The following is an 18,145-nucleotide window of genomic DNA, read 5'->3' on the forward strand; positions in this document are numbered from 1 at the left end:
GAGATGTTTTTTTTTAAATTATAATAATACAAGAAAATGGGCCTTGGATCAGGTGTAACAAATAGACTTAGGCAGAGGCGGCGGAACCGGGGTGCTCTGTTTTTAGATCAGCACCTCCACCCCCTGTCGACAATTGGGATTTGGATAGAACATTTTCGATCATCAAACCCCAAAGCAGCCCAACCCAAGTGAAAACTGGAACACCCTCTGGTCCCTATACCCGCTGTTTTCATTTTCCTTGCTAACTTTACACTAGTTTCTCATTTTTATTGCTGTGTGTCTGCCAGTATGTTTGTTGATGGGCACTGGTGTGAGGAGAGTGTCCATGAGGTAAATGTATTCTACGCGTCTGTCTGCAGCCTGAGAAACCTTCACCTCATAGGAGGCCCTGTCACTGTTTATCAAAGTTGCGGCGCATTGAGCCAACATCACCCGTGGAAACAGTCCATTTATTATTAACTGCGAACGTGGAGGGAAAGGAAACACAGGACCAAACAATTTAAGAATATTCTGAGCGGAGTAGAAGTACAGGCACGACATGCACGCTTGCAAATTTCAGTGACTTCCTGTGTGTAATGAATTGTTAACCAACAATTTTCTGCTCAAAGGACATTATTAGAATCTTTATTACGTTTTTTTGTTTTGTATTATTTTTAAAGGAGGCTGGTGTTTCATAACCAAAATACATTCCAGGTTGTTTCATTCCAACCATCCATTTTAAAAAGTTAATTGATTTAAAAAAAAAACAAAAAAAACAATAGTAGATACATTGTGTGCAATAGTTGCATGCTTTGTGTTCCAGCCTAATCATGCCTGTGTATGATTTTAAAAGAGTGCACATTCCAATAACACTTTCACAGTTTAACACTGTTACGTTTTCTCCTGACAAGGCACTCCAGTCACACAAAGTCATAAAGCGCACTTGCCGTTTATTTTCAATGCCTGACTCACCCGAAAGCGTGAGAGCTCTTTCGTTTCTGCTGCCCGAGGGGGGAATGAATATCAAAAGGCCTTTGTACTTTGTGTGTGTGCGTGCGTGCGTGCGTGTGTGTGTGTTTTATGCCCTTTGCACTTCATCCATGCTCTAAATATGTGACTAAAGGGTTGTCAGCGACTGATACACACAACACCGTTAACATCGATGAAGGAATCATAATGTACCCAAAAATCTAACACAAAATATGAATCCAAACTCAACATTCATTCTTGAATTCCCTGAAAGGTGTTTCATAACATACTGTTTTTACAGTTTTGAATGGATGAGGAATTTGAAAGTAAATTCACCCTTCTATACCCAAATATAACTATATACAGCTACATAACTATTATGCCTTAAAAACATTTTCTCATCAAGTAAGCCAATAAGAACATTTCTTCCTTGTAATCGTTATTGTGAATTAAATTTATTTTTATTGGACAAATGAATTTGGCTTTCAATGTTTTTTTTTCCACTTTTCAAGAAGATTGTAACATTCACCAACATTATCTTCCAAACACAATAGAATACTAAATATGATGGTTAGCACATTTTCAACTCTACAGATTTAAGATGACGATTTTAATCATTTTAAAGATTTTCATCAATTTAATCATTAACCTAAAAAAAAAAAAAACTACATTTACTGAAGCTAATTGGTAACAGCTCCCACTTTCTTGGACGTTATTAAAAAAAAAATTAAGAAAATGAAAAAATTGCAGACGAGACTCATTTCTACTTCATTGTCTGGATGCATTGAACTCATCTTCCCCTCGTGTTCTCCTTCAGTCGAGTGGCGTCAATCTGTTTGTCATTTTCATTTTGTCAATCTAATTTCCCAACAGACTGTCAAGCTTTTTATTGTATTAAATTTTTTGTTTTTTGCTGCAGTGTGGCCTATAATTAGCTCGGCACATGTCGTGCATACGGAATGAGACAGTGAATGGGAAAGAAACACCACATCAGTAATTCCTATAAACACGACTCTCTCTCTCTCTCTCAATCATTCTACTTCAGAAACAAGACCGTGTAAAATATTTAGTATTCAGACGAAGGCTGAATAGCCACGCGTGACTTAAGCGGCGGTGCACATACCAAATGTTTACGTTAAACCAATTCTTTAAATGTGAGAGACTCCACATGACAAGGAAAAAAAAACTGGCATCTGTGGTTGCAGTGTGATGTTCTCGACACGACCAACGTAGCAAACCACACAATGAAACTTCCACTGACAATCACAAGTCTCCTCCCCAAAAGTAGATGTCTGCCGTAGTACCAAGACTCACCCGTGAGAGGCAGCATTGTGCCACACGACATACAGACTTCTTAAAATTTCATAGAAGAAGCCATGCTAACTGTTAGCTTATCTGGTAATTGGCTATTGTTCCGTTTCACGTCACAATTACAAAGTCCGCCACACAGCCGAACTCTGTTGACCACAAGGATTTGCAGTCGTAAATATTGAACAGGTTCAACAATTCATTAGCTTAACAGCATAATTGCCCGTCATTTCTAACTTTGGCTACTGTCATAATATCAATTAAAAAAAAAACATTGTGCTTGCTAGAAAATTATGATTTTTTTCTTTGTGTAGGAGACTGGACTCTTGTTTGACGAATTGGGTTTCTTCTAATTTTTTGTAAACGTTCAAAAATGACTTATGGCAATTATCTTATTTATGATTTACGGTCATTATTTCAAATGAATGGGAAGAAAAAATCGGACAGAAATCCCAAAATCTGACTTTTTCCTGAAAGAAAGGGAAAAATAATCTTTTCTCGTTGAGAATAGTTTCTTTTTAAACATTTAGGTATAACTTGAATTAAACATGTATGTGCAAAACATTTCAATTGAATCAATAATTAGGTTTTTTCTTTGTTTTTTTTTTACTATAGTGTTGCAGTGGCTTACAACATTATTAAATATTCTATTTAGGAATGTTTTTGACAAACACTTTGGCCTACTATGACCAATGATGGTACTTGGAGAGCGAAGTATTTTTTTAGGTGGTAAAAAGTTTGAGAACCATTTTTTTGCTATTGATTGGACTTTTGCTGACTTTGATCATAAGAGGGGGAAAGAAAATGCTCAAATTGGTCCTGATTGCCGCATATGTGTACCCGGCTTAAAAAGTCTTTATGGCAGTTTTTCTTTCCTAAACTCATACAACAGTACTTGATTTCTGGATACTTTTGAATCTATTCACCATGATTCCAAAGTCAAAATGAAGTTCCACACGGACCAGTCAGAAACACCAACTGAAGTTTCAGTTTCTTGAAGACCAGACTAAGGAACCGCTAAGTCTGGATCTGCTCTCTGTGCAGAGCCATGGACTTCCTTCTCTGTACGGCCGAGATGGCGGCTTCCGTGGCTCCGTGGTAGCTGTCCGTCTCTTGCGAGTCTTCGCTGTTCTGCGACTTGCTGCTGTCCTGCGAGTCGGGCTTCTGCCTCAGCGCTCGGTTCTGCTCCTCCTTCAGTTCCACGTAGGACCTGGAGAATGTGTGAAAGATGGACGTGACTGGAAACGCCATGAGCAGGATGCCGCTCAGGATACTGCTGAGCGCCACCACCTGGCCGGGGATGCTCCTGGGCACCATGTCGCCGTAGCCCACCGTGGTCATGGAGATGACCGCCCACCAGTAGCTCCCGGGAATGCTGGTGAACTCCTGCTTGGCGCCGAACTCGCTCTCGGCGAGGAACACCAGTGGAGAGAAGAGCGCCATGGCCACGCACAGGAAGAGGAGCAGTAAACCGAACTCCCGCGTGCACCTCTTTACTGTCAGTCCCAGGGTCTGCAGGCCCAGCGAATGGCGAGCCAGCCTCATGACGTAAAAGATCCGCAGCGCCCGCAGGACTCGAAGGACGAGGCCCACCTTCTCCAAGTAGTTGTTCCCGGAGCCCGCCGGCTTGCCGCCCACCGACAGCGAATCCACGATGAGGGTGACGTAGTAGGGCAAGATGGCCACCACGTCGATGACGTTGAGCGGCGTGCGCAGGAAGGTGCACTTCCTCTGGGTCTGGATGAAGCGCAGCACAAACTCCAGGGAGAACCACGCCACACACACCGTCTCCAGCACGAAGATGTTGAAACATCTCTGGGAGCACTCCCCCTGCAGGGCGAATTCAGAATGACATGAACGGTAAGCAACAACTACTCCAGCGATTCTCAAAGTGTGACGTCAAAAGATTCACTATTCTTTTTCTTTCTTTTTTTTACTAGAGTTTCATTTGTTTTTTTTAACTTTTTTTTAGGCATGGAAGAGGGTCTCGCCCATTTTGTCTGTGAAATTCAGGTTTGTGAATCACTGTAACGACTAACATACCACGACAGGGGTCCGCACAGCTTTTGAGTAGAAGATAAAGATTAGGTTTATCACTGTCAATTATGAGAGAGATTTTGAGACAGAAATGCCAACACGCCGGAAGTCGGACAAGTTTAGGCACCACACGCGCGAACAGACTGTGTATGTATAATATATACAGATTATGTGTCACGGTAGGTAGTAGAAAGTGTGTGTCACGATCGTGAGAAAAGATGACGCACTTCAAGGAGTGAATGAGGAACGCCATATAAAAAAGTGTTCAAGCTGAACAAGGTGATGTCGCAGTCGTGAATTATTATTATTTTATTATTATTATTAATGAACAAAGAAGGTGCTGGAACATTCATTGATGTGTAAAAGCAAAACAAAAAGGCACCAACACACACCATCAAAGGTGATCTGAAAAAAAAAAAAAAAAACAACTATTCTCTTTTTATCATGAATCATCCGTGCTCATGAATATTTGAGCGTATAATTACAAGACATTGTTTAGTTATTAAGTCAAAGTCGGCCCTGAAGCACCGTGCAAATGAGAACTGGCTTGCTTTTCATTTTTACACATTTAAGTAAGTCTTATTAAGCATTAACTTTGTTCGGTGCAATAAATAGGAAGCTGTTGACACGAGTCGTTTATATTGCTGGTTCTCGCCTATAAACTAATATTTCCTTTAACGTTTGCTCAGTCAATATTGACTGTATAAGATCACCTAGTGAGCATGAACATACGTCATGCTTTATTCAACATGTGCAATCCTTTTTGCACACTTGAGATAAAAAAATTTTTTTAATTCTTCTCTATGCATGTACAGTAGAACCTGTATTTTAAACAATTTGTTCAAGTACATTAGTTGAAAACAATCATATGCCAATAGGAAATAATGGAAATGGAAATACTGTAGGGTCAAACTGTCACCATTGTCAAACGTGCAAGTGTAGGCTACAGGGAATGGTTGAAGTAGCTTTGTTAACATAACCCACCCGTGGGTTTCACGTCTGCCTCACATTCGAGAGGTTCTGGGTTTGAACCTGTGTTGAGTATGGAGTGCTTTTCCACCCATCAAGTGTGAAATTTTAAACAACCAAGTAAACCTTTTATTTGCCTAGTTCTGAAAAGGTGTCTGTGAGCATTCTACACAAAACAGTGGCGACACAAAAGGATGTGTAAGTGTGAAGTACGCTATAAGGCGTGATCCTTGGGTTACTTTGATGAAAACGTCACTTGTCACGTCCATTTTGACAGCCAAGAAACACAAGCAAAAGGAGCTTGTTCGCTTACCCGCAACAATTACAGGAAAATAAACAGAGAGAAAGTGGGAGAGAGCTCACTTTAAAGTTCCCAGTCATCATCAGTATTTAATTCCACTCTATTTGCACGAGTGACCGATGTCCACCGAGAGCGTAAAATAAACAACAATCAGCGCAGCCCCGCCAGGTGCTCCGCCGGAGACTTTGGCTGCAGGCTGTTATGTTGAATTGCAAAATAAAGATAACTCCATCTGGAGGTATTCCATCCGGGATTATGCGGGGAGCATAATATCAATCATTACCCCAAAAAATAAATAAATAAAAGAAACTTTTTGTTCATGTTCAATGACTTTGTGCCAAATCCATTTGAAAGTATGGCGTCAACTGAATGGTAAATCTAATACAGTAATGGTAAATAGAATACAATAATGGAATATTTATCAATAAATATATTTGGAAGATGTTCCTAAAGCAGCTGAGGTATTCTGGTAATAGAATATGCTCTCTTCGAAGGCCCTTTTCTCGAACTCATGGATAATTAAAGCATCCCCACCGGAGGCTAATCTTGATGCAAATGATCACAAACAGCTTTCCTTTATAACCATGTTCACGTCCAAAACAAAACAAAAAACACACAAACGTGACACTATCGACATGTCACGCATTAAAACTTGTGCTTTCAACCTGCTGTCAGGAGTTCATCATCACAGTTGAACGCAAGCGTGGAATCTGTTGACTCCTCACCTCCACTTTTGCATCCATTTATTCCATTTATTTACTGCCGCTTTTTGCTTTGCATAACTAGGCTTCAAATGGAATTTGTGTGTGTATGTGCGTGTGTGCTTTAATAAAAAAAATTTTTAAAATAAAATTAAGTCAAATGTGAAGCCTTTTAGCTTATACCCTCATAACGTGTTTCGGACATGGTAGTGTAACGATATGTAATTATGGAAATTAAGGTTGGGTTTTTTTCCCCCACTTTTTTTCAAAATGTGTTCATTCCTATTCTCCCTCTCCAGAGGGGGGAAAAAAAGCCTAAATGATACCTTCCTGTCATTAACCTGCTAACTAACCACACAAACACAAATCATTTCTGTTAACCCTGTTGAAGGTCTGCAGCGCTTCTTGTAGTAATTTGCTTAAGAGTCCAATTTGGTGCTTTTACAACAGATTTAAAAGCACATTTTGACTGATTGGAGTGTCCCAAAAGTAGAATGGGGAGGATGGCTTCTGGGAAACAAAAAAAGCTTCCTATTTGATTAGGTCGTGACACACCTGTACCCTCAAATCCCCGTGAGAATTACCACTCAATATCCTTTAGTCCGTCCTATGTTTGAAAAGAAATGTTTGACAAGATTGGATTTGTTAGCTTCCCATTTATGATAACTCTACCGAGGCGATTTGGGACAATGGCACGTAATTTGGCACGTAGGGGGTTAAAAAAACAAAACAAAAAAACAACAACAAAAAACAAGACAGTGTTCTTCCCAGATGTCAGTTAGTTTAAATGAGGCCCCAGGTGCTGTTTAGTCTAAATGGGATTGAGATTTGAAGGCAATGAGTGGCACTAATGTAATCAAAGCAACAACAGTCTGCAAGTCTCACGTACGTTTAAACCGGATGCCCCTGAACACAACACATAGCTGAACTCTCCATCCATCAATTTTTTGAGTCAGATTTGCTAACCACTAGTTCACCGTCCTCCTTCTTGATCTGCAAAAACGTTAATAAAGTAGACAATGTGAAAAATGTTTTAGGATTATGATGGGGAAAAAAATGCTTTACTCGTATTTTATTTCACTTAATGTAATCATCATTGGAACACGCGCACCTGTTTATAGGTGCTTGCGGCACAAGCCTGAATTTTGCCCTTATGATTCATGTGTTATTCACTGAGAAATTAAGAAAAATGTCAGTGAAAATCAATCAAAGTGAGCAAGACAAAAAGGTCTTGGAGATGAACACAGCATGCAACATTGTGTTGAAATATGACGTTTAATCCCATATTCACCCTCACAGAGTTGACAGGGAACTATAAAAACGTACATGTTCAAAATAAGAGAGAGAAAAAAGTCTTTGGAAAATGGAATGGCCATTAGATGAGTCAGACAGGCTAAGTGCTCTGCGTTGTCCTCGGCTCCACACTGTGACCATCGGGTCAGGTCACGTGACCACCGTGGACCAACGAGCACCACTTCCTGTGTGGCATTACGAGCTTGCCCGCACAGCATTTCAATTGAACTCGTTTATCTTACGTGATTTAATTTAGAAGTCGACGTCCACCAAGGCCCAAGAACCCTAATTCAGATTACAACCAAATGCAGTATACATGAATTTTGTCATTGTCCTTTGAACGTACCTACGCTTACAATCTACACCGAAACGGGTTATGGCAGACATAACATCAATCAAATCCTTGAAAAGTATACATAAGTATAAATATACAGAAGATTCATTTGACTATTTTTTTTTACATATTCATTCAATATTGTTATTTTTTTAAATACGATTTTAGAATTATTGTATTTAGCTAATTGCTGTCGTCGCCAAGTATGGTCCTTGGTGTATTGAAGGGCTGTCATTTATGGATTTTTATTTAGGCCAAAATTAAAGAAAACATAACAAAACGTTAACCCAAAAAATATATTAAAAACAAAAAAACATTTTAATCCTGGACCTGCAAAGCTCAGACCTCCACCAAGGCCAATTCAATCAGTTAAGCACTTTGTGCATAACCTTGCTAGCAAACAAATAAAGCAACATTAGACGAGGGTTATACATTTAAGTGAATCAGATATAACACTTTGTTCCGTGACATGACTTTCCATTCATGATCATAACTCTCACACACTGACATTATCCCCTCGCAAAAACAAAACAATGTTCTCCGTGTGATGGTTTCATTAGCGCAGGACAGATCGGCGCTAATGTAAAGGCTGCCCATCAAGCCTAATGGATGCTCCGTAACGATGGCGCTGTCGGGGGGGGCGAGAGCGCCGACCCCTTGGTGGAAGGAGACACCGTAATTAGCGCAAGCGGTTCACCGTGCCAGGTCCCAATGCGTGAAAAGTGCTTGGTTGTAAATACAAGTAATAGTGTGCAGTGTGTTTTCACAAGTGTGCGCTAACATGCTAACAAAGTCGGTGCTGTCTGACGCCTCAAGAATAGCATGTGACGACGATCGCACCTTTATTTGTACTCTGTCGGAGAGCATTTACTTTACTTACATTCCATTACGTGCGGTTGCGGCACACGACTGTGACGAACACCAGGAACTGCAAGAAACATGCTCTCGATCACTTGTTTACTGTGTGTTTACTGTACATGTCACCTCTTTAAAAATAAAGGTGCGATCGCATGCTATTGTTAAGGTGTCAGACAGCATCTAACTATCTCGATTGTGCGAGGGATGGTTCACGTTGGGAAATGCTACTTGAGAATAGCAAACTCAAAGCTGCGGTATGTTTTTATAGTCAAGGGCAACTTTAAGCAACACCTCCAATCTCGTCACATTGATTGGACTCTAGATTGCCTGACCTGTGATTTGTGTGTTATTAGGACTGTTTTTTCGTTGTTGTCATTTAGATCACATTTTATGCTCAATTTAGGCAGGAATCCAAGTAATTTTAAAGGGTTCACATACTTTCTGTTGCTGTAAATATACTTTGTTATATATACTGTATATATAATTTGTTCATGTTCACTCACTTCCACCATAAATAACCATGATCTTTTGCTCTTTGAGGTGCCCCCTAGTCGATTAGAGTCCATTAATGTCACTCACAAATCAACCACAGGCTCCTCAAAACCTCTGAGTAACATGCAATTTTAAAGATTAACATGCATGTCGACAGCCACAAAACTGAATTATAAAAAAATTTTTCTAGATAATTTGCTTCATCTAATCTTCACTCAACTTCCTTTTAAGAAGAAAGCCTTCATCTTCAGTCGGTGAAGACATGTTTGACAAAGAGGTGACGCCGTAGGCCGGTTCTTTAATCACGCTCGGCTTATGCATCATTCAAGAGAGGGAATTAGTCAGATGACAATGAGTCTCTGGGGTCTCAAAAGGGGAACACAGGCTTTAACGTGCTTGTTTGGGTCGACACTACGGTGATGTTAGGGCATCAATTCGTGGTTGGGTTGTCCTGCAAGGTAAAATCCTTGACTGGGCGACATTTCCCTGGCACCAAGATGTCACAAGATGTGGCAAAGCACCGCTTTTGTCGAAATGAAGCCCCTCAACTCATTTCAACATAGTTTCTTGGCATCAAGATGCCACAAGATGGCAGGTCAAGGGAAACATGTTAACCTTTTATTACAAAAAGGACAAGCACTTTGAGAATAATGAGAGGTACAGTTTAAAAATAAATAAATAACTCACTTGGCGAGGTCATATACACAGTACACAAATGAACAGGCGCCCCCAACCACATCCACCTTGCTTTGTCTCACAACAACGTGAGATTACAATATCAGACAGAGAGCAAGCTTAGATGAGGTTATCATGACATAAAATACATAAGTGTAAATGCATATATTTTCCGAATATGACACCAAAGTAATACTTTTATAGCTTTGGCCTGAGCACAAAAACAAATTGGTGACTTTTTTCTGCAAAATATGGATGACGCTCGCCCCCCCAAAAAAAATCGGCGCATATGTGAATCTACGAATCGTGAATCAGGAATATGTGGGGCAACACTGTATTTTGACTGCTATTCTATCTTACGTTTTTATCGCATAAAAACAGATCTAAAATAATTTCTAGTGTCTACAGCTTCGACAGTTGGTTAGATAAGGTTTTGGTGTATATGCGTGATGTGTATGGATTAGCATTTCACGGCTCCAATTTGCATAATCATCACATTATTATAACAATATTCTGTGTTTTTTAATTATTAATTGGGTAGCAAAGGAGAGAGAATCCCAAATGGACGAAACCCTGTCCATCTTTGTGTCGCGGACGCTTCTCAATCGAAGTTGACGTGGAGGTGCCAGGCGAAGGCAGCGGAGACAACGAGGTGACGCTCACAAGGAGCCGCCTTGTGTCCCTGAGCTTGTGTCTCTGTCAAGATGATTTACACAAACGTTGGGTACTGTATGTGGGCTGCTGCATCAACATAATCTGAATTGTACTGTAGCAGCATGCATCCCTTAGGCTGCCCTGCTGAAAGTGGGATCCCACTTGTTCCTCTCATGGAGAAATATTACATGCAGAGACACACTGTTTATTTATGCTCCTGGTTTCTTACCCAAAAGCTAATGACGCAAGTAGGTGGCTAGTTCCCTTATTGGAACCTCATTTGCAGATCCAGATCTTGGTCAGTGGAAGCAACTAGAAAGTAATCCAACATCTAACTGAGGTAGCTATGGGATGAACATAAAAACTCTGCAAAGAAAAACCGCAAAGTTGAGTGTTCCGAGTCCGAGTCGAAACCCGACAAAACTCGCTCATCTGTATTGTTGTTAAAGATGATGCACATTTAAAACCATCAACAATGTTAACAGAGTACGTAAGCAATATAAGTAGAGAATGATCATGTTTATAATCCAAGGTGTCTTTATTATCCACGAAGCGCAGTGTGATTATTTTGTATCTTATATACCTAAAAAAAATACTGAGGACTATAAACTAGTGCAAAAATCGTAATAATAATCCAGATTGGGCAATATGGAAAAAATATTATTATTTTTTTTTGCCAAAGACAGGGTTAAAATTTTAAACAAGGGTATGGCTTTGAAATGGAGTTAGGGTTTAAAGGTAAGGTTTTAAGACAAGGTTACGACTACAAACGAGACTTCAGGTTTGGAAGTAGAGTTTCAGGTAAGTTTCAAATTCGGGCTTCAAGACAGATTTATGTTTTCAAATGAACGTTTCAAGACATGGTTTGGGTTTCAAGGCCAAATCCGCCTCCCCGGTAAAGGTGGTGAACTCACCCTCTCCTCCTCCTCCCTGAGGTCCGGCATGGTGCTGACACACAGCGTCACGGCGGTGATGGCCACAAACAGCACGGACAGGCAGGCGAAGATCTTCCCAGGGATTCCGGAGTGGGGGTTCTCCACCATGTCTCTCAGTCTCCGCATGCATCCGCCCTCCTGGTTCTCGTCCGGTACGGCGCCCGGCTGCTGGCTCTCCTCGCAGGACTGCAACGTGGCCAGCTCGGTCTCCTCTTCCTCCAGCCTCTGCATCTCCTTGTACTCTTCCTGGCGCAGGCGCAGCTTCCTCAGGCAGCACCAGTCCAGCTTGTTCTCCTCCACGCCCCAGTAGAGTAGCTCCTCCTGGAAGGACAGGGCGCACATCTCCCTGAGCAGCCGCAGTTTGCCCGCCGCCAGGAAGGTCACGATGGAGCGGAAGGCCGACGGGCTCCGGTCGAAGAAGAACTCATTGCGGCTGCCGTCGTAGTCGTCGCACACGTCCATGATCTCTGCTTCATTGCTGCAGCCGCGCAGCTTCCCCAGCCTGGTCATGGGGAACTCCTCCAAGGTGGACCAGGGGATGCGGTACTTGATGCCGCCCACGTTGATGATGGCCGCCCCGTCGTCGGAGTCCGGCTGGCGGGCCTGGGGCTTGAGGAGGTGCTGGGCCCGCTTGTAGAAGACGCCCTTCTTGGAGGAGACCTCCTGGGGGTTCTCCACGTGCTTGAAGTGGAAAGTTGTGAACTGGTGCTCGGTGCCGCCAGCCAGGAAAGCCACCTCCTGGTACATGGCGACCGTGTTGCTTCACGAGGGAGGGCAGGAGGGGCGTGGCTCGTCAGCCATTCAGCAACATGCCACCAATCTGTCGCACACGCAGAAACAGAAGATGAGTTGCGTCTAAAGCGAAGACACTGGAATTCTGGGGAATACAAAGACAGATGGCACTAGTTTCGTGACCAGCGTAAATTCGGCACGGCGGGCGGCGCAACTCTGCGCCACGGGTGGGTTGGACTGGTGCTGGTTCAGTGATTCAGAGGGTTTGATGCCCACTCTTCACATACTTATGAATGAAATACGTCTAACCTCCACCACACGTCTGCGGAGCTCGAAATCTATCTGCCTGTCCCCCAATCAAATTCACCAAAATCGCGTTAGACCAGCTGCACCAAGATTTAGGTGGTATCAGCAGGCGTAAATTTAGAGCGACTGTCTGCCACCCAATTACCACTCCGCCGGGCGCATGTCAAAAGACACACTCTCGCTGTGCCGGAACATCCAGCTTGGAGTCTTGTAGGAAATAGGAAATGCGCCTATCTTTACAATTCACCACCAGGCACCAATGCAAGTGGAATAACACACAACAAGTCAAACGTTTTTTTTTTTTTTTTTTTTTTTTGCATGAATTGGTTCCAAAGTATTTTATAATCCTGAAACCTAACAAACAAAACACCAACAAAACCCCATTGTGAGATTCAAAATAGGATCTAAAACAAATAACTATCCGAGTATGTTGTTGTGTGTCAGGATCAACAGGCTGAGGAATAGCATAAAAAAACAAAATATTTGTTCTGAAAAGTGTTTAAGAAATGCACAGCACACTCAGCTAAAAAGGCAGAAAATGCAATGAACCCATAAAGGAAACATACATTATCCATATTACACTCCTGCCAAGCACAATAGTGCTCTAATCCACTGTATTGAAAGACCTACAGAGAGCTTGCATTATGCTACATTACTAAACTGTTGTGTGGCAGCGGCGTGCACGTCTCCCAGCCACACACGAGTCTCGACATGAAACGACGACGACAATGGCTTGAAATGAAGGGAAAAGAGAGAAGAGTATATAAGGATGATTTCCACTTCATTGCTCTTCTTTGGATGTAAGGGGGGAAACATATAAACAATAGATCATTTTGGATGCTCATTTCTTTTCATCACATTGAAAGTTGTTTTTTTTTTTTTTTCCTGTTTTCAATTTTTTATTTTTTATTTTTGTCTCCGCCTCGTGAAGGGTGACGCACGCACAACTGTGCGTTCGCGTTAACAAGCCGAGACGTCGTCTTCTATCCAAGGGTAGAAAGAACCTGAAACCACCGTCTTGCAGACACAATGGTCAAAACACTCCTAGATTACATTGTTTATATAGAAAAACACTTGTGGGAATGCTTTGCAATATTATTATGCATAGCATGTTAGCTTTTTAGTCATAATAGGCCATTCAAATGGACTTTTCCTTCCTATGAATTATTATCAATGATAGGAAGTAGGGGTGGGAATAACTCACAATACAATATTATTGCAATATTTTGACATGGATAGCGATAATTTCACGATACAGCAATTACAGCGGTGCCTTAAGGAGAGAGGATAGCTATTCCTAAAAGCGTGGGTTAGCATTAAGCTAACTCACTTCAATACATAGTTATGTGGTTGTTTTAAATACACAATGTGTAATTCTCTTTGTTTGATGTTTAGTTTGACTCTAAACTTCAACTGGGAGAGGCAAGAAACTGTTTGAAGCCTTTTTTTTTTTTTTTTTTTTTTTTTTAAATGCAGTATTTCTTCACTATAGATAGATAATATAATTTGTTAAACAGGCTGTTCACTGACTACTTTATAATGTTGCTAAGTGTCAAGACACAATCAAATATTGACAAAAAGCATGAGTTACAAGACTGTAGTCTGTCAACATGGGGGTGGTCTTAACCCTAACCCCCCCCTCCCCGACAAGGTTCCAAAGGAGCGTGATTGGGCTCCATCGCTCACAAGGTGACAGACCCACAGCAGCAGGCAAATGAGCCAGAGACTAAAGTGATTGATGCAAAACGGTCATCAAGTGCTGGAACAACCATCAGAGAGAGGACTAGTCACACTTGTCAATTTGGAACGACTCAGAGGCTTCGTTCCCTTCAAAAATGTCAGCGACATTACGACTGAAGGATATGTTGATTATTGGGCTTGTAGTAGTGCACAGGACTCATTCCTAACATTTTGGTTAGCTTGAGGCTCAGAATATTCGAATTGCAACGAGGCAGTGCACATCCACAGCCACAATAATAAACATATTGTTTTATCATCACTAGAAAATGTTATAGTTTACAGTGTAGCTATTTAAATCCTGATGTTTACAGGGACGTATGATTTGAGAAGGGTTAGGGAACATTTTAATCATCAAACAGTAACACTAATGATAGTTACAACTGAAGTTTGTATTTTTTATTTTTCACAATAATTTAATACTATAAATAGTGATTAGAGGACCTTAATTAGTATTAAAGATTATGTGTCATGATTATGATATTACCTAATAATTATAGTCATGATATTCAAGTAAAAGGGATGAATGAACATTATTTAGAATTATAAAACAATAATCTTTTAAAAATACTTCTACTTTTTAAAATATTTGATTAAATGTTTTTGGATCAATTTAATAATATTTATATGAATATTATATAACAATATAACCAATAAGTCAGGGGGAATGGGGAATATTAGATATAATAATAATAATTTAAATATAATTTTAAGATTTTTATGAGTAAAAAAAGTCAGAAGGTACATACATTTTTAATTGTATTTTTCAATAATCAGGTAAAATAATAATAATGAATAATAATAATAGCACGACGAATATTAATCTTTATCATCATGATCATAATTTAATTTTTAGAAATTGTGTTTTTATTATTAATTGTATTAGGTTGTAATGGTAGTAATAGTAATACTAGTTTATGGGTCAGGTGGGTTGGAGAACACGAGTAACACGAATAAGGATGATACATTTAATTATCATTTTACTATTTTTTATAATCGACAAAATAATAGTTGAATAAGTCAGAAGGACTGGGGAACATTAAATAAGAATAATATGTTATTATATTTTCATCATTTGATTTTATAATTCATAATAAAGGTAAGACGAAACATTATTACTGACTAAATAGGAATATTAATACTTCCAGGCATTTTCTCCTCTAAAGAAGAAGTTGACAAAAGTGGACAGCTCGATGTCACATGGCTTCCCCTTTGAACTCCTGCTGTCCTCCCATCTGAGATCCACGAACGCACACAACCACTCCATCACCCACTATGCTGTCACCTATTCACTGTCCCCAGTGCTCCTTAAAAGTGTTTATGTTATCAGTGGAGTGATGATGTGACAAATAATGGTGTAATGATGAAGCCTCATAGGACTCATCCAATGAGCATATTCAAGTCTCCCCTTGAGAGCCATAAGAGCAAAAAGTAGCATTCAATGTGCACTGTTATCCCCTGGAGACTCACATACGCATGACAATTGACACATCACACTTGGAAAAGCCACGATCCATCATTTGATGGCCACCAATTCGCCCGTAAAACAATAGTAAATGCCATAAAAAAAGAAGACTTACCCAGCTCGCCGAGTCCGCGTCCATCTGCTTCAACGTGTTCCACGCGTCCGCGCAGCCGTTAACGCGCAGCATGCCGCCAAGTTTCCCACGCACACGCCGCGGGACGACGCCGGGTGGAGGAAGGGAAGGAGCGCCGGCGAGTCCACCCAGATGCGCATTTTACGCGCACGAAGCACACGCGGGGGGGGGGGGGGAGAGGGAAACAAAAGCTGCACACACACAAAGCCAAAGACACGCTCTTTTACGTGCGTTCCATACAAGGGAGTGTGACAGCTCCTGCTGGGGATTGTTTGTCGTCCACTTCCTCCTCCTTCAGTCCAGTTAACTGCCATTTAAAAAGACTCCACTGTACATATAGAGGTACACTGGTTTATCGTGGAGGAGAGTGGAGACAACACACTAAATTGCACCCCGGGGAACTTAAATGGACTCCCAAACTAACCGTATTTTTTACAGTGCACAATTTGAAATGTGGTAATCAAGTGGTGTTCCTCATGGAAGCCTACTAGGTACCCTTTGCTGTTTTTTTTGTTTTTTTTTTTAATATCAACATGATGATGTCTACATTCAGTGAAATATCAACACAAATAGCGATCAGCGCTCGGTAGAACGACAACAAAGCAAAAATTCATAAATAGTGAAGAATCATATAATTTTCAAATAATTCAAATGGACTCCCACCCTAGACCGACTTCTTACAGTATAGAGTCAATGCATTTTCCCCATGTTTACAGTCAATAGGGGTTATGCACAACCAACTTCCGCATTTGGCAAAACAGGACAAAGCACTTTCTTCCGGTTCAGGTGAATGTCTTATAGCCCTATAGCAGAAGACAGGGACAAAGCACTAGTAGGAATATTACCGGTAAAGGTCTCCACTGTCTTTTGTTTTGAAAAAAGATGTCTTTGGAGCCACCAAAGATGACCATATCCAAAGTTTAGGCTTTGATCGTGTGCACACGTATAAATAAATGAAATACATGTATTCAACTTTTGTCCGAAGATACCAGCGATAAAGAAAACAATATTTGAGCAAGTTTGGATTCAAACCTTCATGTCATCAGCGCGTAGTTGTCGTAGTTACCATAGTTATCGCTGCGCACACATGAAGTGTGGTAATCAAGAGGTGTTCCTCATGAAAGCCTACTAGGTACATTTTGCTTTGAGTTTTTGACTGGAGTTTTAGTCTGTCTATATATTTCTTTATTTTTACAGTAGAAAATTGTGAGATACAGCATGTGTATTTTCCCATAACAACAGCATTAGTTGAGAAAAGTTGGGGGACAAAAATCCTGGCGAGGCACTTTTATTTGGAATCACACCAAAATACAATGTTGTCTGCTGTTGTCAATGCCCCCAGCACTCCACATTTTTGCATGTGGAAATCAGTTGGTTACCTCCAAAGGGTTAGGCGCTGATGTTGGAGTGCATCATGAATGGACTCGATGATAAATGGGTCATTACGATGAGTCCAATAAAGTACCTCCAGCAATCGCTAATACTGTAATGTCTTTTTACAGCGGTTTCAAGATGACGACAACAACTTCAACATCTCCGTTGCTGAAGGAGCGCAGCGGTGTTACTTATTCAACTCAAGGTTACTTTATTAGATATGCTTCATGAATAAACGAGTACAACTGAGCTCCAGTGCAAACGTCGAGCTCAGTCGAGCTGTGGATTTTAATGGACTTTTTTTCGTTGAAGTATTCATCAGCGGGAGGCAAAGCGGAGTCATGATCCAAGCTGTTCACTCACAAGTGGGAAAGGTGGACTTTAGAGAGTGAAAGGCCTGAACGGATATCCTTAAATGTAGCAAAGTGTAATTGGATTTTTTTTCCCCTGGAGGAACCATGAAGCTGACATTCACTTTGATTGTGTGGACTAACCCTGCAGCAACTTCCTGTCCAAGTCCATCAACTACCAAATTCAGGGTGTTTTCCGCAGTTCACGGCGGCCCGGTTGTTGAGTAAAATCATGTTTAATTCAGCCACAATGCGTCAGGCGGTTATTTTGGGCTATTTGCATCCATTGCCAAGAACAAATGAGTGAAACCGAGCACGAGAAGTACCTCCCCGAAGGCTAATAAATTCAATAAAAACAATCATGGAGAGCTGTTTCTGTTTTCTTGCCTGTCTGACTACATTGCGGTGAGTAGCAGTTTTATGCAATCAGCAGTGTGTGCCCTGACAAGAATGAGCCAGCAGACATAACATTTTGTCGTATGATTCCGCTGTGACTCAAACGATGGAAACAAATTGTCTCTACCAAACTTTTTTTTTTTTTTG

The 18,145-nt window shown here is 40.9% G+C and overlaps 1 protein-coding gene across 1 annotated transcript; it reads right to left on the bottom strand.

Moving 5' to 3' along the window:
• Positions 1-435: 435 nt before the first annotated feature.
• Positions 436-17,922, bottom strand: kcng2 (potassium voltage-gated channel, subfamily G, member 2). The gene is made up of 3 exons (XM_061760169.1): positions 15,861-17,922; positions 11,485-12,325; positions 436-4,086 (listed from the first exon to the last, which is right to left on the bottom strand). The coding sequence occupies exons 2-3, from the start codon at positions 12,250-12,252 to the stop codon at positions 3,274-3,276; spliced, it is 1,581 nt and encodes a 526-aa protein (XP_061616153.1). The 5' UTR covers positions 12,253-12,325; positions 15,861-17,922; the 3' UTR covers positions 436-3,273.
• Between the last annotated feature and the right edge of the window lie 223 nt (positions 17,923-18,145).

The sequence above is a fragment of the Phyllopteryx taeniolatus genome, chromosome 21 (genome assembly GCF_024500385.1).
Source record: "Phyllopteryx taeniolatus isolate TA_2022b chromosome 21, UOR_Ptae_1.2, whole genome shotgun sequence".
Lineage (NCBI taxonomy): Eukaryota > Metazoa > Chordata > Actinopteri > Syngnathiformes > Syngnathidae > Phyllopteryx > Phyllopteryx taeniolatus.